At 34.0% G+C, this 24,893-nt stretch overlaps 1 protein-coding gene across 1 annotated transcript in view; it reads left to right on the top strand.

Moving 5' to 3' along the window:
- The window catches only part of LOC137641061 (uncharacterized), a 62,979-nt gene that overhangs the window by 33,315 nt on the left and 4,771 nt on the right, over positions 1–24,893 (top strand). The window contains exon 3 of the mRNA XM_068373507.1: positions 16,613–16,984. Within this exon, the coding sequence (XP_068229608.1) occupies positions 16,613–16,984 (372 nt within the window). The remainder of the gene's footprint in view (positions 1–16,612; positions 16,985–24,893) is intronic.

Raw genomic sequence — 24,893 nt, forward strand, 5'->3', positions numbered from 1 at the left:
TCTCCTTCGTGAACACTCCGAATCATCAATAATCCAAATTATCAGCAATTTAAGTTCCAATCTTCACGCAAATATATACAATAAAGAAAAATTCATAGCTAAGTGCAGCTTAGAAGAATCCAAATCATCATGAATTTAAGTTCCAATCTTCACACGAATATATATATATATATACATATACAGTATATATATACATATATATATATATATATATATATATATATATATATATATATATATATATATATATATATACATATATATATGTGTGTGTGTATATATATATATATATATATATATATATATATATATATATATATATATACATACATATATGTATATATATATATATATATATATATATATATATATATATATATATATATATATATATATATATATATATATATCTTATGCTAAAGTTTTCATTACAGTCTACTTTTTACACCTGGGACGTTGCCAATACGTACTTTCGCCTATTCTTGATCTATGCTACAGTAGAATAATACTGCAGAAATTATCATTATCCATGAAAACAGTTATTGATTAAAGACTTCAAAAATAACCTTCTCCCAAATCTCTTTGTTTGTTTACTGTAACTGGGATCTAAAAAGAAAGGAAATTCCATTGAAAACTATAAATCCTTTGAACGTTTGTCTTAACAAAAGCAGATTCTTCTTTGTTAGTGTTTTTGGAGTTTCTTCCATTTTCTATTTAATGGCTGTCAAAGCTCTGGTGTAAGATAACAAAGGCCAGTGTAACTTCCCTCTAGCTATTAAAAAAAAAAAAAATTTCTTTCGTACGAGTATTCACATTCCCAGGATGCCGTTCACCAAACGATCATCATCATCATCAACATCACCTCCTACGCCTATTGACGCAAAGGGCCTTTGTTAGATTTCGCCAGTCGTCTCTATCTTGAGCTTTTAATTCAATACTCCATCTCCTACTTCAGGTTCATAAACCTCACCCATGTAGGAGTGGGTCTTCCAACTCTTCTCGTGCCTTGTGGAGTCCAGCTGAACGTTTGGCAAACTAATCTCTCTTGGGGAGTGCGAAGAGATGCTCAAACCATCTCCATCTACCCCTCCTCATCATGATCTCATCCACATATGGCACTCGAGTAATTTCTCTTTTAGTTTCATTTCTAATCCTCTCCTGCCATTTAACTCCGACAGCGAGTGAGAAAATATTAATTATGTTATGAATAAATTGTAAACTGTAGTTGGAATGGAAAAGGTTCTCACCATTGGGCTGTCTGCCAGAGACGCCAATTCGATTACTAGCTTTCAGGATTATTTTAGAGGAACTGGACACAAGAGAGGAGGAAATTGGACTTAGGAAGTAATCCCTTTGTTCTAGACTCTAGAGCCTACTCGAGTTGACTGTGAAGTTAAGGCCATTATAGTTGTGATATTTAAAGAGAGAAGACAAATATCGCTTTGCTCAATGGTTCAGATAAGTAAAAACATTCACGACGTATCTTATCGCACTAGTTGATTTATTTATATAGTCACACTTCTATTTATATAGGTTGTACCAACCGTGTGTCACACGATCGTACATAGTTCATTTTGTGTATATATTATGCTTGTATCTTCGCTCTTCCCTCGCACTTAAAAGAACCTGAATAAACAAGCTGTTTTTCTCACCGGTAACGGTGTCTGTTTTGAACATGAAATTTCCCGTTGCATTGAGCATTTGTATATAAAAGAGAGTGTTCTAAAATAAACTCACTCAGTTGCTTTCATCCTGTCTTTGAGTCACAACCTTCTCTCGGTTCGTCACAAAGTTATCCCTGTGAATTTGGTATTATCTCATATGGGAAGAATAGTATGAAACACTTTCATCCAACAACTCCAAATTTTCCCAGGACTTCTTATCCAACCCCGTCACACTCAAATGTCTCTCCAAAAATAATTTAAAACCTCAGCTGCATCTCCTTCCTCCTAAATCTACTTGAGACCGATGGGTCTTACAGATTCCACTAGCAACAGCTGCTTTTGGTTTCCAAAGCCCTTGATGTTGAAAAGCATTTTCATATGAAGAGTATACGAATAAAAGCTATGAAAAAAAGAATACCTGTTAAGTTTTGCGTTTGACTTATCATTTTATATATTATATATATATATATATATATATATATATATATATATATATATATATATATTATATCCTGAAAAGTTCATATGGATGATTTTTAAGTAAGGATTACAGTAATGTCTTATCAACAGCAAAGTTGTTAAGTTCTTTCCCGTAAAAATTACTTTTCCTTTTGTAAATTGTCCAAAATCTCCTAATTTATCTATAAACAAAACTGCAAGAATAATCTTCAGGTCCATTTGGATCGAAATCGAGTCTAGGGGCCAATAAGGAACCATCCGGGAAGAGTTTTTCACCTTTATTAGACACCAGGGAAAATGGAAATTGATAAATAAGACTGAATGGTTCTCTTGATTGATCCCTCTGTATTAGTATGGTATTTTGTATTTAGATTTTAGGGTTGAGGGATGTTCAATGGATATTGTACTTTTAATTTTGTTGTTTTTTACATGTTTTAGTTTACTTTTGGACCAAAATATAAACACTGGTTTTTTCGCAATCTTTTTAAATATATTCACCCGTTGACACTCGGACCAGTGACTGCTGTCTTAGTATCCTTTTGAGTTCATCGTCACCCATTAGGATTAATTGGTTAGGCCTATAGGCTGGAACTATTTCCCCTAATTCTTGTGGTCTAATTAGCAAGATGGCATTTTGTGCTTTGATATTTTCTCTAATTAGAATCAGGGAATTTACTGTATATAGGTTATTGTTTTTTTAATTACATGATTTGAATTTACTATTATTGAAAGTTACGTATTCCTCCTCTGAAATTTTTCCTTTATTAAGAAGTCGACAACTCTTATAAATGCGATTGATCTTACGGCAGTCTTTATTGATATCTAAGCGGATTGAAATTTTGGTATTTGTTCCCAAGACCACACTCTCCATATACTGACAAATTATGCAAAGCTATTATTTCCCTCTATTACTTTTCCATAATTTAAAACAATTCGCTACATGGGAAACGAGTTAAAATTATAACTTGGCAATATATGAAGAGTGTGATCTCGTAAACAAATACCGAAATTTTGGACACCTTGAGATTGAATGAAAGTTTCAATAGTTTTTATTCTATCTTCGTAGTAAACTTTATTCCCTTGAATATGAAAGAACAAAACTGTTAACTCTTCTTGGAAACCGTAACTGCTTTTAAATATTGTTTATATATGACATATCTGTTTTTGACATTGTTAATAGTTTATATAGGACATATCTGTTTTGACGCTGTTACTGTTTTTAAAATGATATATTGTTAATTTATTCTCATCATTTATTTATTTCCTTATTTTCTTTCCACAAGGGGCTATTTTCCCTGTTGGAGCCCTTGGGCTTATAGCATCTTGCTTTTCCAACCAGGGTTGTAGCTTGGCTAATAATAATAATAATAATAATAATAATAATAATAATAATAATAATAATAATAATAATAATAATAATAATAAAATGGAATAATTTCATAATAACTTGGCAAATTTCAATTCAATGCATGAATCAAACCTAAACAAGCAAAATTTATATGACAGACCTATGTTTAATTAATTCCATTGGTAAGCGAATATGATCATTCCTTTCTTCCACTTTGATGAGCAGCACCTAAAGGATATTATTGATGATGTCGCATATTCCTGAGATCAAATTACATGGTGATTGATTGGCAATGTTAATTAGTATCTGTCGATCATAGAGGCACACATTGGAAACATATTCCCGATTCAACTGGATGCAAATAATACTAAGAGATTTCATGGTACTATTGAGGTAAGTATAAACCGTTAGAAATGTAAAATATATATTAGATATATATATATATATATATATTATTATTATTATTATTACTATCCAAGCTACAACCCTAATTGGAAAAGCAAGACGCTATAAGCCCAGGGGCTCCAATAGGGAAAAATAGCCCAGTGAGGAAAGGAAATAAGGAAATAAATAACTGAAGAGAACAAATTAACAATAAATCATTCTAAAAAAAGTAATGTCAAAAGAGATATATCATATATAAACTATTAACAACGTCAACAACAAAAATGTCATATATAAACTATAAAAAGACTCATGTCCGTCTGGTCAACAAAAAAGCATTTGCTCCAACTTTGAACTTTTGAAGTTCTACTGATTCAACAACCCGATTAGGAAGATCATTCCACAACTTGGTAACAGCTGGAATAAAACTTCTAGAGTACTGCGTAGTATTGAGTCTTATGATGGAGAAGGCCTGGCTATTAGAATTAACTGCCTGCCTAGTATTACGAACAGGATAGAATTGTCCAGGGAGATCTGAATGTAAAGGATGGTCAGAGTTATGAAAAATCTTATGCAACATGCATAATGAACTAATTGATCGACGGTGCCAGAGATTAATATCTAGATCAGGAATAAGAAATTTAATAGACCGTAAGTTTCTGTCCAACAAATTAAGATGAGAATCAGCAGCTGAAGACCAGACAGGAGAACAATACTCAAAACAAGGTAGAATAAAAGAATTAAAACACTTCTTCAGAATAGATTGATCACCGAATATCTTAAAAGACTTTCTCAATAAGCCAAGTTTTTGTGCAATTGAAGAAGACACAGACCTTATATGTTTCTCAAAAGTAAATTTGCTGTCAAGAATCACGCCTAAAATTTTGAAAGAGTCATACAAATTTAAAGAAACATTATCAATACTGAGATCCGGATGTTGAGGAGCCACCGTCCTTGACCTACTTACAATCATACTTTGAGTTTTGTTAGGATTCAACTTCATACCCCATAATTTGCACCATGCACTAATTTTAGCTAAATCTCTATTAAGGGATTCACCAACCCCAGATCTACATTCAGGTGATGGAATTGATGCAAAGAGAGTAGCATCATCTGCATATGCAACAAGCTTATTTTCTAGGCCAAACCACATGTCATGTGTATATAGTATGAAAAGTAATGGGCCAAGAACACTACCCTGTGGAACACCGGATATCACATTCCTATACTCACTATGGTGCCCATCAACAACAACTCTTTGAGATCTACTACTTAAAAAATCAATAATAATGCTAAGAAACGACCCACCCACTCCCAACTGTTTCAGTTTGAAAACAAGGGCCTCATGATTAACACGGTCAAAGGCAGCACTAAAATCAAGGCCAATCATACGAACTTCCCGACCACAATCAAGGGATTTCTGTACTGCATTGGAGATTGTAAGAAGGGCATCACATGCTCCAAGGCCTTTCCGAAAACCAAATTGCAAACTAGGGAATAGATGATTACCTTCAGCAAACCTATTAAGACGTTTTGCCAGAAGACGTTCAAAAACTTTAGATAATATGGGAGTTATGGAAATTGGGCGGTAATCAGTGGGACTTGAGCTACCACAAACACATTTACATAGAGGAGTAACATTACCAATTCTCCAACAAGTGCTAAAAGCTCCTCTTCTTGCTAACTTGCGTAAAATAACAGATAACTTTGGAGCTAAGAAATCTGCTGTCTTTATAAAAAACAAAGGAAAAATACCATTAGGGTCTACACCTCCATAAGCATCAAGGTCCATCAACAGAGCTTTAATCTCACGAGATCGAAAAGCTAAACTAGCAGGATAATCACACTGAATATCCAGTGACGAGCAGAAAAAAAAATTGGAAATCCCGTTAACAAAAGAGTATTTACGTAAAGCTGAAGTATTTCGATGTAACCAGAATGCAAACCATTCAGCCTGCCTAAAATTCCTCCTTCAGAACTTTAAAATTAATGTAAGACTTTCTTACAACTTTCACCTTCTTCCGTAAAGAATAGGATTTTCTCAAAGTATTTTAACAAAGACTATAAATTTTAGATATATTCCAAAAAATATGAATAGCTACAACAGCTAGATAGTCACATTGAATATCCAGTGACGAGCATGAACAGAAGTGGAAATCAATTTAATATAAGAAGTTGTAGGTATAACAAAGATGTGTCTTCACAGACCTATGATTGATGACCTGTATTTGTATGTCATTGTATGGACATGAGAAGAGATATGGAAATGAAACAATCTCTAAAAGATTTAGCAGATTTGAGAAGAATTCCTTCAGAAGAATATTGGGAGTTAAATGGCAGGACAGGATTAGAAATGAAACTATAAGAGAGATTACTCGAGTGTCATATGTGGATGAAATCATGATGAGGAATAGATGTAGATGGTCTTCGCATTCCCCAGGAGAGATTAGTTCATTAAACGTTCAGCTGGGCTCCACGAGGCACTGTAATACCCAGGCCTACATGGCTGAGGACAATGAAGCGTGAAATAGATGATAAATGGAGAATTACTGAATTAAAGGCCCAAGATAGGGACGACCGGCGAGATCTAACCGAGGCCCTTTGCGTCAATAGGCGTGGGAGATGATGATGATGATGATTTATAAGTGTATGACAATTCTTTTCTTTCTCTTCGGTGACTAGAATAAGACCTAAGGGAGATTAATGAGGATGCCGCTTATATGGAAGAGATTAAATTAGATGATGATTGATAGGCAATATTCATCAGTAATCTCCAATTATAGAGGCTTCCATAAGAACTATCTTTGCGATTAACCTTGCGACCAATAGTTCTAAAATTCATCTAGCGATTTCATGGTAGTAAAGAGATAAGTATAAACCATTAAAGATCTAAAATAAACTCCGAAAAAATTATAAATGGCGATATAGTTTAAAGTTTATGGACACATATCTGAATATCCAGTGACTTGCAGGAACAAAAGTTGAAATTAAGTTAATATAAGAATATCTGCGTAAAACTAAAGTATTTTGATGTAACTAGAATGAAAGCCATAAATCATTTAGCCATTCTGTATCCCATGAAATTCTTTCTTTAGAATTGTAAAATTATTGCAAGACTTTCTTACAACTTCCACCTTGTTACCTAAACAACAGGATTTTCTCAAAATAAATAAACAAACTCTATGTGGTACTCACATTTAAGGGGCGAAAAGAGAGAAAACATGACTGAAAAAAGTTTTGTGCCTTAAGACACTAATGCAAAATTTACAACCGAAGTTTATTTTTCCCGTACCTTATTATTTTTAGGCTTATTTTTTCTTGGCAGTTACAATATCCTAACTTATTTTTGTACGCTTTTCTTAGAGGATGAACTATCTATCATCATCTCCCCCTACGCCTAATGACGCAAAGGGCCTCGGTTAGATTTTGCCTGTCATTTCTATCTTACGCTTTTATATCAATACCTCTCCATTTATCATTTACTTCACGCTTCATAGTCCTCAGCCATGTATAGTGCCTTGTGGAGCCCAGCTGAACGTTTGGTGAACTAATCTCTCCTAATTTCTCTCGAGGACTAATTTTTTTTTTTTTTTTTTTTTTTTTTGTAGTTAAGAGAGCTAATACAAATTTTTCGGTTTCCTTTCTCCCGATCTTCCGCATAGTTAACCTATCCATTGGCTTTATTTTGCAATTCATATTTTGTCATGAATTGTTTTTCATAGTCAGATTCTTTATTCTCCTTTTTTACCTTTACCCTCCCAATCGGACGATTTCCATTTACTGGCTTAATTTTTCTTTATAGTTGACTATCTAATCTAATTTTTTTTTTGTATTCAGACTATCTACTCCTATTTCCTATCTTAATTTTCCTTCCTAATTATTCTTATATATTCATATAATTCATGTTTGTTCTTGAACAATGAATTCCTCAACCAGAACATTGTTTACATAATGAATAAAAAAACGATTGTATTAATTATTTCAATATACATAAAAAACGGGAAAATAAAAATTCCCTTTAGTAATATATATATTCTTCGGCGTTTTGAAATATCACAGAATTTTCACGCTGGCAACTCTTCTCTCATTATGCAGCCACAGCAAACCAGCATGAATCATAAAAGGGAAGTTAAAAAAGCCTCAATATACTCTTCGATAATTCCAGTCACTGGAAAACTGGAACTGGAAAACAGATGCAAATCTTTTTCCTGGAAACTGGACTTGATCAAAATTTGTTAACGTGTGGCTAGCGTTCTTTAAATACGAGGATTGTCTGTGAGCGGTCATGTGTTCACTTATACTTGATCTACAAACGATTATTTCTGAGGTATAACCTTTAGTGTGTTTGTGCGTTAGTGTGTTTGTGCACTATAAGACTTTCAATACCTAAAATTCTTCATAAAAAGAAATGGTAGTCCTCACACCAATTAAAGTTGCACAGTAATGTTAAGGTTTTTTTTCGAAGTTTTTAGGTCGAGGGATAAAAGACCTATATACAATTATTTCTGAGGTAAAACCCCTGGTGTGTTTGTGAGTCATTAGTACCCTATAAGACTTTCAAGAATGAAACTACTGTAAACAAATGTTCTTCATAAAAAGTAATGTTAGTTTTTATTGAAGAAAAAAGTATAAATATAATTACAGCGTGAGGAATAAAAGTTTCACTCTCCAGCACTTTTGGTGTCTTGTTATAGCTTTGTCGCTTTGAACATTCAAAAAAGGGTATCTTTAATGCTCTGATGATTAATTTTTGTTATTTCATTGTTCTTTAATCCAATGATCTCTCTCTCTCTCTCTCTCTCTCTCTCTCTCTCTCTCTCTCTCTCTCTCTCTCTCTCTCTCTCTCTCTCTCTCTCTCTCTCTCCACTCAATATGGCAATTTCTTTACATACTTCCAAAGGAAGTAGTAAACAATAACGCGGTAAACGAGTTTAAGAATAAGTTAGACAAGCTTATAAGAACTCTCTGAATGCTTGAAGTGAATAGCTCTACCCAAGAGCAAATGGAGTGTCAGTGAATGGACTAAAAAGTCTTTGAGACATCCAAAATTCTTGTAATACTCTCTCTCTCTCTCTCTCTCTCTCTCTCTCTCTCTCTCTCTCTCTCTCTCTCTCTCTCTCTCTCTTTCTCTCTCTCTCTCTCTCGTTAGTTGTTTAGGGGAGCCAATTAGTAGATGCAGTAGATGGCATTGACGTACAATAAATAAGGACTGTACATAGTCTGCTGTTCTTAATAATGTAGAATGTGATTTATGTTATTCAAGTTTATCAGTGTGTATTTATTCGAAGGATATTTCTTCCAAAGTCTCATTTGATTCAAGTTTATCAGCTATATCACTCTCAATCTATTCCATACATCACAGATCTTCCGCTGCATTTTATTCTAGCAGATATGCTCATTTGCATACACTTAAAAAACCATAATCTGGATAGGAAATTCTCCGTAAAAATATACTGTTCTCTTCTGTATTTCAGTAAATACAGGCGACCGTAAATTTTCCCCTATTTTGCTAATATCGTAGACAGGTTGGTGAGCGAAATATCACTGCTTAAGGCCAACATGTTCTTTTTTTAAACGGCAAATGCTTGGCAGAATTTTTGCCGTTTTTACGACAAATATTTAAGGGTACTTTAGCAAGAGCTCGACAGAAGTCATTGGTTCTTTGCTCTAAAGCTTTGTTCTTCTGTCTTCCTTGAGGTTGATGTTGTTCACTCTCAATTCTATATTTTTCCCCATAATTAATATTTATGACTAAAATCATATTTCGGTTATTCAGTGTATAAAATACCAGTTGAGAAATGATGATATCTTGAAGACTGTGGAATCGATGGAATATAAAAAACCAGCCTCATATTTTATAACCCCAATAAATTTCCCTTTTTTCTTTCAAACGTAGAGATTCTGGGTCTCAAAAGGTAAGAAAAGCGGCTACGTTTATAGCATTTCACATCCATATAGAAAGACGTGTGAAAGGAAAATGATTGAGGTCAAAGGTTTATATAAACAATGTTAAAACAAACTAATTTTAATCGAAAATTATCCGTAAAAATATACTGTTCACAGCTGTATTTCAGTAAAATAAAGGCGACCGTAATATTACCTTACTTTGTTATTATCTTTTAAGGGTTGGTGACCATAATATCACTCCTTTACGTCAATATATCCGTTTTTAAAACAGTAAAAATCCTGGAATAAATGTTGCCAGCCATTTACCGTTTTTTAATGGAAATTTTTAACAGTGAACGGTGACGAAGTTATGGATGGAGAACGAATTTTCATATGAAAAGGTTTGGAAAACCTACATTTTTAAGGCAAATTTATACCACACATATTAAGCATCTAATAAAATATCCAAAGGTAATTTGGATATGTACAATAAAAGAGTTGCTTTATTTTAGATGGTATTGACAATGCAAAGGAAAGAATGGAATTACTCTGCAAAGGAAACGTCGGACCTCCGACTAAAAATGGTATAAGCTTTAGATTTGGTCAAAGTAATTTGTTGATGTCCAGAACAAGAATTGGATTCATTGAGTTCCGTAAAAAAAGAAAAAAAGTTAAAAGAACTTCGCCGAAATAAAAGCAAAGTGAAAATATTTAACCAAACGGAAAAATCACAGGAAATTGTATTCCTACATATAAGTATGGGGTGAATCGGATTAACCGATCGGAGAAAGCGAAGACAAAATGGAAAACAATTACTTTTGAAGACACTTTGTAAAAAGTGCAGATGTTCCATTATTTTTTTTTTAAATATTCAACTTATATAAATGTCGATTTTTTATAAACAAGATTGTTAGACCCGACATGGTTTATTTTAAAGTTATACAATATAAGATATTGTGCCAATAGTCGAGCTTTCACAAATAAAAATAAGAATAAATGTGCAACAGACAGAGGGAAATATTAATGATATGAAACGAAATTGAAAGAGAAAAGTTAATTCGTGAAAAAGTGGGAAAAACACTATATACTGATATAAGAGCATTAAAATACAAAATTGAAATCGAAAGAACTACAAGATACAAAACAAAATTGGGTATCGCATTTTTAGCACTCAGTATAGTATTTATATTAATGACACCAACAGTAATAACTACTGTATATCAATAGAAGTAAATTGAAAAAATACAATTATTCTATTGAGTATCTATGCTATACAACGTTTAAAATTGCCGAAAAAAAAAAACGTAAAAATCATGGAATAAATCTTGTCAGGCATTTGCGGTTTTAAAAACGCATATATTGACGTTAGGGAGTGATATTACGGTCACCAATCTGTAAAATATAATAACAAAGTAGGGTAAAAATTACGATCGCCTGTATTTCTGAAAATACGGCTGAGAACCGTATATTTTTACGGAGAATTTCCTATTTACACTACTACTTTTAAGCAATGTACGATAAACAAAATATTAATATATGTTTATTTCGCTGAATTAATGTTGTCTTTTTTTTTCAAGATTATAGATATATGAAATATTACGATTCTTGCCAGAGAATTGAAGCTCAAATAATTTGACTATATATTTTCACGTTTGCTCAGTACCAGGACATGCTGTCCCCCAAAATTCCTATGGCAGCGTTCCTAACAAGGGTTGAGCCAGTCTTCGCCCAAGGCAGGATTCCTAAGGAAAATGGAAAATGGCTAGAAATAGGAAATATGTGATAGCAGGGTTTGAAAAAGACTGAAAAGATGCAGTCGAGAGAGAGAGAGAGAGAGAGAGAGAGAGAGAGAGAGAGAGAGAGAGAGAGAGAGAGAGCGTTAAAGGACTGTTCAGCAAAGATAAAATCAATCAATAAATAAGTAAATAAATAAATAAATAAATAAAGTGAGCAATCAGTGTTTACCAACAAGGTCAGGCAGTAGATTAAAGTTTTTTTTACCTAAATAAACGGTGTTGGGATTAATATTATCAATAGTTTGTTGTTACCACTTAAACAGAGGAGTTTAGGAAGGAAATTGAAGCATTTTTGGAGTAAATAAAAAATGGAAAACGTAAAAACTTTCAAATGGTGTATGTGAATTTTTTTTCAGATGTGAGAATGCTATGAAGCTTAGTTCAGTGTCGATTAATTTCTTTAAATATTTATTATTAAACACAGATTTCCTTTTATGAGACTTACCTAAAAAAAAATTCAGTTGGGAACATTTTTCTATTTTTTTATTTTTGGAATAATGAGGAAATCTCCACCGAGGACTGACAGTTTCTGTATTCAGTGAAGCGTCGCTCCGGATACTTTACTGTTTTCTTGTGAAAATATTAGACTCACTTCCCACGAGTGGATTTTTTTCCGCAGGGAAATATTTCCGCTTTTTAGGAGGGATGTCTCCAAACGACCAAATTTTTTCGGTACGTAAGTATTTCCGCTTTTTAGAAGGGATGTCTTCAAACGCACGGATATTTTTTAGTACGGAAATATTGCCGATTTTTAGGACGGATGTCTTCAAACAAGCGGATTTTTTTCCGTACGGAAATATTTCAGCATCGTAGAAGGGATGTCTCCAAACGAGCGGAATTTTTTCCTCATAGAAATAGTTCTGCTTTATAGAAGGGATGACTTTATATGAGAGGATTTTTCCGTACGGAAATATTTCCACTTTTTAGGCGGGATGTCTTCAAACGAGCGGTTTTTTTCCGTACATAAATATTTCCGCTTTTTTAGAAAGGATGTCCCCAAACGAGAGGAATTTTTTCCGTATAGAAAAATTTCCGCTTTTTAGGAGGGATGTCTTCAAACAAGCGGATTTTATTTCCGTACGGAAATATGTCTGCTTTTTAAGAGGGATATCTCCAAATGACCAGAATTTTTTCCGTACAGAAATATTTCCGGTTTTTATGAGGGATGTCTTGATACTAGAGGATTTTTTTCCGTACGGTTATATTTCTGCTTTTTAGAAGAGATGTCTTCAACCGAGCGGATTTTTTCCCGTATCAAAATATTTCCGCTATTTAGGAGGGATGTCTTCAAACGAGCGGATTTTTTTTTTCTGTATGGAAATATTTCTGATTTTTAGGAGGGATGTCTCTAAACAAGCAGATTTTTTTCCATACAGAAATATTTCCACTTTTTAGGAGGGATGTCTCCAAACGAGTGGAATTTTCTTCGTACAGAAATATTTCCGCTTTTTAGGAGGGATGTCTTCATCCGACATGATTTTTTTTCCATACGGAAGTATTTCCAATTTCAGAAGGGATGTCTTCAAACGAATGGATATTTTTCCTTACATAAATATTTCCGCTTTTTAAGAGAAATGTCTCCAAACGAGTGGAATTTTTTCCGTACGGAAATATTATCACTCTTTAGGACGGATGTCTTCATATGAGAGGATTTTTTTCCGTACGGGAATACTTTCGATTTTTAGATGGGATGTCTTCAATCGAGTGGATTATTTTCCGTACAGAAATATTTACGCTTTTTAGGAGGGATGTCTTCAAACGAGCGGATTTTTTTCCACATGGAAATATTTCCGCTATTTGGGATGGATGTCTTCATACGAAAGGATTTTTTTCCGTACAGAAATATTTCCACTTTTTAGGAGGGATGTCTCCAAACGAGCTTACTTTTTTCCGTACAGAAATATTTCCGATTTTTAAGAGGGATGTCTTCATACGAGAGGATTTTTTTTCCGTACGGAAATAATTAGGCTTTTTAGAAGGGATGTCTTCAAATTAGTAGATATTTCTGTATGGACATATTCTCCCTTTTTAGGAGGAATGTCTTCAAAGGAGCGGATCTTTTTCTGTACAGAAATATTTCCACTTTTTAGGAGAGAACATTTTCACCAATCGGCCTAACATTTTCTACAAGCCGCTACACTGGAACCGTGAGGATTACCATTTGTGCGTATCGCCAGTTTAAGGCCGATTCACACGACCCGTTTTCTTTCCGACAGGTTCGCCGGCGGTCAAGCGGCGTCTAGGTTTCTTACGTGTATTCAAATGCAACTGTTCACACAACCCGCCAGGCAGACGGCGGCCCTCGGACGTCAGTCGTCCGAGTCGGCTCGGCTTCCTTCCCAAGAAACCTCGGCCGGTTTGACGGCCGTTAGCCATCCGTCCCAACCAACGTTGATGTTGTTTCATGTTAACGAGGACCTGTATCGTACCTGTTCGTTTCGTGACCTACAACCTCGACTTTTCCTAGTAGTATAGTCATAAAAATTAGAGTTAGGTTGTTGTTGTTGACACCATGTATGAGAGGTTAATTGAACTTGTTCAAGGGTATGAGATGTTAGACATAGCAAACAAGATGTATAGAAATAATTTACATGAAGAAAAGATATGGAAAATGACTGTAGAGGCATCAAATAAAACAGGTGGATTTTAATATTCTTGGCATGGTGCATAAAGTATAATGAAGTTGCATAACTTATTTTATCAACACAGTTACCAACCAACATTTTAAAGCGTCAAAATTATCGTAATTTACTCGGTTTTCACGTGACAGAGTCTAAGTAAACAATGAAAACCGCGTGCAGGTAAACGGATACGGAACACCTCGTGTGAATGTACAACATTTCGACAGCGGTTAGCCACCACCCAGCCTGTCAGAGAGAAAACAGGTCGTGTGAATCGGCCTTTAGTAGTAACTGAAAGAGGGGGAGGATACAACTACCTTTATTTCAACAAACTGCGAGCTTTTATAACAACAGTTTCAGTGAAAGAAGGTTGCAAATATTCAAACATCAATTCAAAAATAGACAAGCTTAATCCGGTTCTGTTGACAGAGAAGTGTAGAGCGAGATAAACAATAAAAACAAAATACCGTTACAACGTACGGGTGTGTGTGAAACACGTATGGTACCCAATTCATATGACTAATAAATCTTACGCTGCCGGCTCGGAAGAATTTTCGAGCGGGCAGCATGTGGAAGACTTTATTGATATCTACTGATTTCGAATCCGCGCAGTATCAATCTGTTCCTGTGATTGACTGATTTAATGGTTTCAAATCTGTTGATTTGATTCTAAAACTCCTTGATGGGAGAATACTAAAGATTTTTTATTAGAATAGTAAGAAAATATGCAGACAGTCTCTCTCTCTCTCTCTCTCTCTCTCTCTCTCTCTCTCTCTCTCTCTCTCTCTCTCTCTCTCTCTCTCTCTCTCAAGTTACAAAATATTTCGAGGATTAGGATTAAATTCTTAATTTCAAACGCCATGTCGAAATGACAGCTTATTTATTTCACACGAAAAACAATAAATTTCCACAAGCTCATTTATCTTATGAAAAATTATTTTTGGTTATGAATGCACATGTGAGTCCACATGCGGGAAATACAGCTCCTGTTTCGAAACGTGCGGGAAATACAGCTCCTGTTTCGAAACGTGATCCATGAAGTAGGATATTTATAATCTCCAGAATAAAATAATCTGTCCGTGTTTTTAACGGCTCTTTCGTATAGCTCTTTTATAAAGTTCTATTTTCTCGCTGCCGTATTCATCCAGGGCAAACTTATGACAGTGTCATTGTGTTTCCTACGATTTTTTCAAACATAGGTTGAGTAACTTCGTATTTTTCCTTTTATAATTCTTTTTTTTTTTTACGCAGAATCTACCTACTTGAGTGAGTTTAATTACATTGGAAACACTGAATGGATAATGAAATACTATTGCTTTTACTTAAACAAAGCATATACCGTACGTTGAACGTTGTCTTAATTAATCAGAGGTAAGGTATATTTTCCTTTCCGGGGTTCATAACGGCCCGTGAAAATGAATAATACTATATTGTTAATATTTCCTTTGCGGATAATGAAAGCTTAGAACTAAGTTCAATAATCAATTCCTCCGTGAGATATGAATTGTTGAAATTGATCATCATCGTCTCCTACGCCTACTGACGCCAAGGGCCTCAATTAGATTTCGCCAGTCGTCTTCATCTTGAGCTTTTAATTCAGTACTTCTCCTTTCACCATCTCCTACTTCACGCTTCATATTCCTCAGCCACGTAGGCCTGGGTCTTCCAACTCTTCTAGTTCCTTGTGAAGCCCAGTTAAACGTTTAGTGAACTAATATCTCTTGAGAGTGCGAAGAGCATGCCCAAACCATTGATGACAGATGAATCCTTTTTCAAAAAGTTCTTGAAGCAAAAAGATCCGTAATGCACTACGGAAGGAGGGATGTAGTGCTATCAGTGGTCCTCTCGCCTTGAACTATAGGTATTACTTGGGGGTGCTTGCAATGTTCCTTCAGCAACCAGCTATGCTTGGTTTCTACCTTACTTTACCTCCGTTCCCGCTTGCTTTCTTTCATTTTGCTTTCTAATCTCCTTTAACTTTTAGGTATGTGTAACTTTTGGGTTTTTCCCCAGTTGGATTTGCCCAATAAATGGCCTCAAAGGTTCCAGCCGAAAGATACACAGGGCGAATTCATAATTCTGATGATATATCCAGATCCATAATACACTTCATCATCAATCGTTTTATTCCACATGTTATGTATCTTGAATTGTTGTACATACTGATATTCCTCTTTTATAGTTTATCCTTTACTTTCCGCTTTGTTGCCACTTCCTGTAAGAGCTCTTGGCCGTGTATCATTAATCTATTGCAGTTAGGGATAAGGCTTGGCTATTGATAATTACAGGGGATATGGCTTGGCTATTAATGATAATGACAAGGGATACAGCTTGGCTGTTAATGATAATGACAAAAGATAAAGCATAGCTATTAATGATAATGACAAGGGATATAGCTTGACTATTAATAATAATGACAAGTGATATAACTTGGCTATTAATGATAATGACAAGGGTTATAGCTTGGCTACTAACGATAATGACAAGGGATATAGCTTAGCTATTAGTTATAATGGCAACGGATATAGCTTGGATATTAATGATAATGACAAGGGATATAACTTGGCTATTAATGATAATGACAAGGGTTATAGCTTGGCTATTAACGATAATTACAAGGGATATAGCTTGGCTATTAATTATAAAGACAGGGGATATAGCTTGGCTATTAATGATAATGACAAGAGATATAGCTTGGCTATTAATGATAATAACAAGAGATATAGCTTAGCTATTGGTAATAGTAGCAAGGGATATAGCTTGGCTATTAATGATAATGACAAGGAATATAGCTTGGCTATTAATGATAATGACAAGGGATATACAGTAGCTTGGCTATTAATGATAATAACAAGGGATATAGCTGGGTTTTAATGACAATGACAAAGGCTATAGCTTGGCTATTAATGATAATGACAAGGGATATAGCTTCGCTATTAATGATAATGACAAGGCATATAGCTTAGCTATTAATGGTAATAACAAGGGATATAGCTTGGCTATTAATGATAAAGACAAGGGATATAGCTTGACTATTAATGATAACAAGGGATATAGCTGGGTTTTAATGACAATGACAAAGGCTATAGCTTGGCTATTAATGATAATGACAAAGGATATAGCTTAGCTATTTATGATAATGACAAGGGATATAGCTTGGCTATTAATGATAATGACAAGGGATATAGCTTGGCTATTAATAATAATGACAAGGGATATAGTTTGCAAATAATGATGAGGGATATAGCTTGGCTATTACTGATAATGACAATTGACATAGCTTGGCTATTAATGATAATGACAAGGCATATAGCTGGGTTTTAATGAAAATGACAAGGGCTATAGCTTGGCTATTAATGATAATGACAAGGCATATAGCTTAGCCATTAAGGATAATGACAAGGGATATGGCTTGGCTATTAATGATAATGACAATGAATTAGCTTGGCTATTAATGATAAGGACAAGGGATATAACTTCGCTATTAATGATAATGACAAGGTATATAGCTTGGCTATTAATAATAATGGCAAGGGACAAAACTTGGCTATTAATGATAATGAGAAGGGATATACCTTGGCTATATATAATAATGATAAGAGATATAGCTTTGCTAATAATGATAATAACAAAGGATATATCTTAGCTAATAATGATAATGACAATTGATTAGCTTGGCTATTAATGATAATGACAATTGATTAGCTTGGCTATTAATGATAATGACAAGGCATATAGCTGGGTTTTAATGAAAATGACAAGAGCTATAGCTTGGCTATTAATGATAATGACAAAGGATATAGCTTAGCTATTAATGATAATGACAAGGGATATAGCTTGACTATTAATGATAACAAGGGATATAGCTGGGTTTTAATGACAATGACAAAGGCTATAGCTTGGCTATTAATGATAATGACAAAGGATATAGCTTAGCTATTAATGATAATGACAAGGGATATAGCTTGGCTATTAATGATAATGACAAGGGATATAGATGGGTTTTAATAACAATGACAAGGGATACAGCTAGGCTATTGATGATAATGACAAGGGATATACCTTGGCTATTAATGATAATGACAGGGATATAGCTGGGTTTTAATGACAATGACAAGGGCTATAGCTTGGCTGTTAATGATAATGATAAGGGATATAGCTTGGCTATTAATGATAATGACAAGGCATATAGCTTGGCTATTAATGGTAATGACAAGGGATATAGATGGGTTTTAATAACAATGACAAGGGATACAGCCAGGCTATTGATGATAATGACAAGGGATATACCTTGGCTATTAATGATAATGACAGGGATATAGCTGGGTTTTAATGACAATGACAAGGGCTATAGCTTGGCTGTTAATGATAATGATAAGGGATATAGCTTGGCTATTAATGATAATGACAAGGCATATAGCTTGGCTATTAATGATAATGACAAGGGATATAGATGGGTTTTAATAACAATGACAAGGGATACAGCTAGGCTATTGATGATAATGACAAGGGATATACCTTGGCTATTAATGATGACAGGGATATAGCTGGGTTTTAATGACAATGACAAGGGCTATACCTTGGCTGTTAATGATAATGATAAGGGATATAGCTTGGCTATTAATGATAATGACAAGGCATATAGCTTGGCTAATAATAATAATGACAAGGGATATAGATGGGTTTTAATAACAATGACAAGGGATACGGCTAGGCTATTGATGATAATGACAAGGGTTATAGCTTGGCTATTAATGATAATGACAAGGGCTATAGCTTGGCTGTTAATGATAATGATAAGGGATATAGCTTGGCTATTAATGATAATGACAAGGCATATAGCTTGGCTATTAATGATAATGACAAGGGATATAGATGGGTTTTAATAACAATGACAAGGGATACAGCTAGGCTATTAATGATAATGACAAGGGATATAGCTTGGCTATTAATGATAATGACAGGGATATAGCAGGGTTTTAATGACAATGACAAGGGCTATAGCTTGGCTGTTAATGATAATGATAAGGGATATAGCTTGGCTATTAATGATAATGACAAGGTATATAGCTTGGCTATTAATGATAATGACAAGGGATATAGATGGGTTTTAATAACAATGACAAGGGATACAGCTAGGCTATTGATGATAATGACAAGGGATATACCTTGGCTATTAATGATAATGACAGGGATATAGCTGGGTTTTAATGACAATGACAAGGGCTATAGCTTGGCTGTTAATGATAATGATAAGGGATATAGCTTGGCTATTAATGATAATGACAAGGGATACAGCTAGGCTATTGATGATAATGACAAGGGATATACCTTGGCTATTAATGATAATGACAGGGATATAGCTTGGCTATTAATGATAATGACAAGGCATATAGCTTGGCTAATAACAATAATGACAAGGGATATAGATGGGTTTTAATAACAATGACAAGGGATACAGCTAGGCTATTGATGATAATGCCAATGAAATTTTAGTTTGGAATGAATATCAAAACTTCATCATGCTATTACCTTCGGTGAATGATCTTAGCTTAACGCTATCAGATTGTCCTTGTTAAGGGATTGTGCGTTATTATAATGAAAATTTTTCATAACCTCTTGTCCTTCAATGACCTCTTGTCCTTCAATGACGTTTCCTCTGTTTATCTTTAGTTCCACCCCTATACTTAAAAATTCACCGTAAAAACCGCTAAAAATCCTGAAATAATTGTTGCCAGCCATTTAGCGTTTAAAAAAAAAAACGGATAGATTGACGTAAAGGAGTGATATTACGGTCACCAACCCGTAAAATATAATAACAAAGTAGGGTAAAATTACGGTCGCTTATAATTTACTGAAATACGGGTGAGAAGAGTATATTTCCGATTAAAATTACGGGATTTTTAACAGTGTACGAGAGTTAATTGCTAATTTGAAGGTAACAATGAAAGAATTGTCTATTTATCTATCTATATATCTAAGTGGCCGAAGAGTAATAACATTTTATGCATGGTTACTCGTACAGATGGTCCTCAACATACAAACTTGATTGGTTCCAAGAAGCTGTTTGTAAGTCGAATTGTTTGTAAGTTGAATTCCCTTAAATTCCAAACCTGTGATTTCCAGCTACAAAAGTCAACAAATAGTCGGGTTTACTATGAAATAGATATCAGGGTATTACAACAGTTGTTTTGCTTACTGTAAGATTTGTATAAGATTTGTGTGTATATATATATATATATATATATATATATATATATGTATATATATATATATATATATATATATATATATATATATATATATATATATATATATATATATATATATATATATATATATATGTTTTCAAGTATTAGTATTATTACTATATATCATAATGTTAGTTATTCTTTAAGGGTTTATTATTGGTTGTTAAACTGTCATTTCATGAAATTGTTGTTCTTTCATTTTGTAAGAATTGCTGGTTAGTTCGTTTATATTCTGTACTTATTTGGGACTTGTTCTTTTGTTTTTCATTCAGTTTTGTTGTCAGGCAGTCGGGAATAAAGATCAGACTAACTGAAGCTTGTCTATATGATGTCCTTCCATGTTGGAACAATACATTATTTTTTATTAGAGTATCACTTTAACTTATCTTTATTTTTTTCAATTGGATTTGTGATTGTATCTCCGAATGTTTGTAAGTCTGTAGGATCTCTTATGAGTGTATACTAACTTCAGTCTGGCCGGAGAGTGCTTCCTTCTCTGCATAATGTCATTTTCAATTCAGCTGACCATCCATAAGGAAAGAGGGAGTCATACATTCCTTATATGTCGACGACTTGAGCGTGGAGGCCTGATTCTAACTGACAGAAATTAAAGTTGCTTTAAGTGATGCTGAGCCTTTGCATCATGGCCAACGAAAGATACCCGACGAGGATATTTCCAACTACAGTGTTATAAATTTGCCGTAAAAAACCGGTAAAAATCCTGAAGTAAATGTTGCCAGGCATTTACCGTTTTAAAAACGGATATATTGACGTCAAAGAGTGATATTACGGGTACCAACCCCTAAGAGATAAGTACAAAGTAAGGTAAAAATTACGGTCGCCTGTATTTTACTGAAATACAGCTGAGAACAGATTTTTTTATGAAGAATTTCTGATCAGTATTACGGTTTCTTAACAGTGTACATTTTAGCATTTTGGACTAATTTCTCACCAATACATTTAGTAAAAAAGTCTACGCGCATTAGCATACGGATTTTTTATGTCAATCATTTGAAACAGTTTTGTAAAGGAAAAAATAACTATTCTTCCCTGATGGGGCCCCTGGGCTTATACCATCCTGCTTTTCCAACTAGGGTTATAGCTTAGCAAGTAATAATAATAATAATAATAATAATAATAATAATAATAATAATAATAATAATAATAATAATAATAATAATAATAACGTCTAGTCTTTTAGGATGTGTTCGCGCGTAGATCGTGTTTCCAGGAAAAAAAGCTAAAAATACATAAAACGAGAAAAATTCCGTCATTTACTCCACATTTATTCTGTTTCTAATGACTGGAATGATTTAGTGACTTTGCTGAGGCAGCTGTTTAATTGTTGAACACGTTTGCTGAGACTAGGCAAACTATTTGTGCGCAAAAAAATCATTGATAATAAATCATTTATGCTTTTCGTTAATTAACAACTGAAATTCTGTAACTTAAACAATTGAAATCCACGGTTTGAACAAGATACATTTTGAAACTTATCATATTTATGAGGGGTGATAACACGAGCTTAGATTAAGGAAAATATACTTTAACAATAAAGAATTTATCTTATAAGAATGGAGAAAAATATTATCGTAAAGCATTAGAGAATGGGATATTATTAGATATATTTGTTGAGACTAGACAAACCATTTCTCAGCAAGAAACTCATTGATTACCATAATAAATCATTTATGCTTTTCGTTAACAACTGAAATTCTATAACTTGAACAACTATTAAAATCCAAGTTTTGAACAAGGTGTATTTTGAAACTTAACATCACATTTATGAGGGGTGATAACACAAACTTAGATTAAGGAAAATAAACTTCAACAATAGAGAATTTCATTTATAAGAAAGGAGTAAAATATTATCGTAAAGCATTCTAGATATTGTTATATTTCTGGCTCCTCTTTGATGTCTATTTGTATTGAATTGTTTCTTAATACTTTCCTCTTTCAATATTGAAGGCTCTAGATTTAGTGGTTCACTTAGCAACATGAGTAGAGCTTATTAGCCATCTTTAATATAAGAGCTGAAAAAAATCCAAAATAATTTAAAAGTCGTTTTTTTTTTTTTTTTTTTTTTTTTTTTTTTTTTTTTTTTTTTTTTTTTTTTTTTTTTTGCAAGTCAAAATAGACTGAATTACGCTACTAGTCATAAAAGGCAGATTATCCATTTTATATGTTTTACGGACCGGGATTGTGGTGGCCTGGTTGTAGCGGCTGTCTGGTGATCGCCAGTTGGGAGTTCGAATGCCACTCAAATTCATTAGTTCCTTTGGTCGCTGCAACCTCACCATCCTTGTGAGCTAATGATGAGGTGTTGGGGGGGGGAGCCTATACGTCTATCTGCCGAGTCACAGCATCCATTGCCTGGCCCTCCCTGGTCCTAGCTTGGGTGGAGAGGGAGCTTGGGCGCTGATCATATGTATACATAGTCAGTCTCTAGGGCATAGTCCTGTTTGACAGGGCAATATCACTGACCCTTGCCTCTGCCATTCATGAGCAGTCTTTAAATCTTTAAACATACCTATTTCTACTCAATAGTATTCTTAGCTTTCCTCAAAAGAGCCTGATGATTTTTCACCATGGATACATCTCCATCTTAGTATCATACCAGTATCGAAAAAGAACTAATACAACAAGAAGAAAATGATGTATTGAAAATTTATCATTCCTTTACAAAAAAAAAAAAAAAATAAAAATAAACGCAAGAATTAAAGAAGGTTGAAAAAGCAAAGGTTATTTCGTTTTGCACGGTGCAGGAGGTAGGATATAATAAGGAAGCTCTAAAGGGGAATATGTTCTGTTTCAAAAGACAGTAAGTTGGAGCATAGAATAACAAAGGGCGGGAAATGTGGAGACTATAAACAGGTCAAATGCAATGTTGCAGTTTGAAAAGAAAGACTAAGCAACATTAAGAAAGTCTGTTAAATGTAAATGAGAATAACAGCATTGCGACACAGTGATCGGTTCGACATTACGACAAAGGAAAGCAGAGGGATAATTAACATAATGCAGAGGAGAAAACCAGAGTCTGATTCCGGAGGAATTTATTTAATACATTAGTGGATAAAAACTATATTTTCTTCTCTAGTCATTGGAATAAAAAATGACCACATTTGAATTGCTTAATTCTTTCCTTTCTTCGCGACAGGATCTTGAGGAAGTGTCTGCTATAAACTGGAATTAAAGGGAGATATAAAGAAACGGTTTTCGTGATGAGTTTCGGGAGGAGACTTTCAAACAGATAAAAGATGCAGCTTAAATGAGGTTGGGAGGAGGAGGAACTTGGGAAGATTTTTGTCCGAAACTTTTCACTTTTATCAAAATTATCTCTCTCGATTTCACGGCATTTGTATTTTTTTAAACTAGACAGTCTTTCTCTTGCTTCTTTTTGCTTTCTTCCTGTTTCATAAACGAGAGGGTAAGGATTACAATCCTGGGTTCAGTCTTAAAGTTCCTCTGCTGTCTCATTCTTTAATATTTTTTGGATCTCTTCTGCTGATAAAAGAAAGAATTCCTGCTTCCTTATGCAGTTTTGCATGACTTTACAGCCCCACAAACACTGCCCAAAACATTATAAGAAATTAAATATTATTCAATTATACTATGATAAAACGAAACAAAAAATTAAACCAATTTGTAACCTTACCATGTATGTGATTAATTTGCACTGATGCCATATTACAATATTATGGTATTGCTGAGTAACTTATGTTTATGCCAAAGCCACATTATTATCTTATTCGAGTTTTTGAGTAATTCATACTAAACCTATATTGTTATTCTATCTATGACCGTGAGTAACCCATTAATGCCAGATCGATATTTTATTCGTGGCTGAATAAATTAGGCTAATACCAGAGTGTTATACTTTTTTGTATGTTTGCGAATCTACCAATGCCAGAGAGTTAATTCATACATCCATTTCTGAGAGTAAATCATACAAACATTAGATTGCTATTATATTAGTTTCTGTGAGCAACTTACATCAACATCATATTGCTATTCTATCCGCATCTTAATTATTATTATTATTATTATTATTATTATTATTATTATTATTATTATTATCACTAGCCAAGCTACAACCCTAGATGGAAAAGCAAGATGCTATAAGCCCAAGGGCTCTAACAGGGATAAATAGCCCAGTGAGGAAAAGAAATAAGGAAATAAATAAATGATGAGAATAAATTAACAATATATCATTCTAAAAACAGTAACAGCGTCAAAACAGATGTGTCCTATATAAACTATCAACAACGTCAAAAACAGATATGTCATATACAAACTATATAAAGATTCATGTCAGCCTGGTCAACATAAAAACATTTGCTCTAAAGGGTACCTGACACTTGCACACATTCGTGGCACGCACTGGCACGCGTTGATGCGCAAACTCGCGTGAACGAGCCGTGAAAATGTCGTGAACAGTGCGGGAACTCGCGTGCCAGAGCGTACCAATGCGTGCCATGCGTGCC

The sequence above is a fragment of the Palaemon carinicauda genome, chromosome 5 (assembly GCF_036898095.1).
Source record: "Palaemon carinicauda isolate YSFRI2023 chromosome 5, ASM3689809v2, whole genome shotgun sequence".
NCBI classification, from domain to species: domain Eukaryota; kingdom Metazoa; phylum Arthropoda; class Malacostraca; order Decapoda; family Palaemonidae; genus Palaemon; species Palaemon carinicauda.